Below are 797 nucleotides of genomic sequence, written 5' to 3' on the forward strand. Positions count from 1 at the left end.
GGTCCCGGTCACAAGAAGCGCAGCAAGAGCCCGCGGGTGCCGGAGCTGAAGAGGAAGATGAAGGGGAGGAAGATGGCGCCGCTGAAGATCAAACTGGGGGTACTGGGAGGGAAGCGCAAGAAGAGCAGCTCGGTAGGGCCCGGACACCGGGGTCCCCTACTGGGGGGGGGACAATGGGGGGGTATCCGGGTGCCTGGGTCCCCTCCTGACCTTCTGGGGTCCCCAACTGGTGGCACCTGGACACCTGGGTCCCCTCCTGACCTTCTGGGGTCCCAGGGTGGTGGCACCCTGACACTTGGGTCCCCTCTTGACCCCTTGGGGTCCCCAACTGGTGGCACCCCGATGCCTGGGTCCCCTATTGACCTTCTGGGGTCCCCTCCTGACCTTCTGGGGTCCCCAGGTGGTGGCACCCCAGGGCCCGAGTCCCCTCCTGACCTTCTGGTGTCCCCAACTGGTGGCACCTCGGTGCCTGAGTCCCCTCTTGACCCCTTTGGTCCCAACTGGTGGCAGCCTGATACCTGAGTCCCCTTCTGACCTTTTGGTGTCCCCAACTGGTGGCTCCTGATGCCTGGGTCCCCTCCTGACCTTCTGGGGTCCCAGGGTGGTGGCACCCTGACACCTGGGTCCCCTCCTGACCTTCTGGGGTCCCAGGATGGTGGCACCCTGACACCTGAGTCCCCTAATGACCTTCTGGGGTCCCCAAGTGGTGGCACCCCAACGCCTGGGTCCCCTCTTGTCCCCCTCATGTCCCCAACTGGGCCCCAAGGCCCCATCCCAGCACCCACCCCCTCCTCCTC

General features: G+C 65.9%; 1 protein-coding gene across 1 annotated transcript in view; it reads left to right on the plus strand.

Moving 5' to 3' along the window:
- LOC106897386 (chromodomain-helicase-DNA-binding protein 3-like) overlaps positions 1–797 on the plus strand; it is a 132,178-nt gene that overhangs the window by 38,733 nt on the left and 92,648 nt on the right. The window contains exon 4 of the mRNA XM_014957981.1: positions 16–151. Coding sequence (XP_014813467.1) covers positions 16–151 — 136 coding nt within the window. The remainder of the gene's footprint in view (positions 1–15; positions 152–797) is intronic.

Source organism: Calidris pugnax, unplaced genomic scaffold (genome assembly GCF_001431845.1).
Source record: "Calidris pugnax isolate Ruff unplaced genomic scaffold, ASM143184v1 scaffold392, whole genome shotgun sequence".
Lineage (NCBI taxonomy): Eukaryota > Metazoa > Chordata > Aves > Charadriiformes > Scolopacidae > Calidris > Calidris pugnax.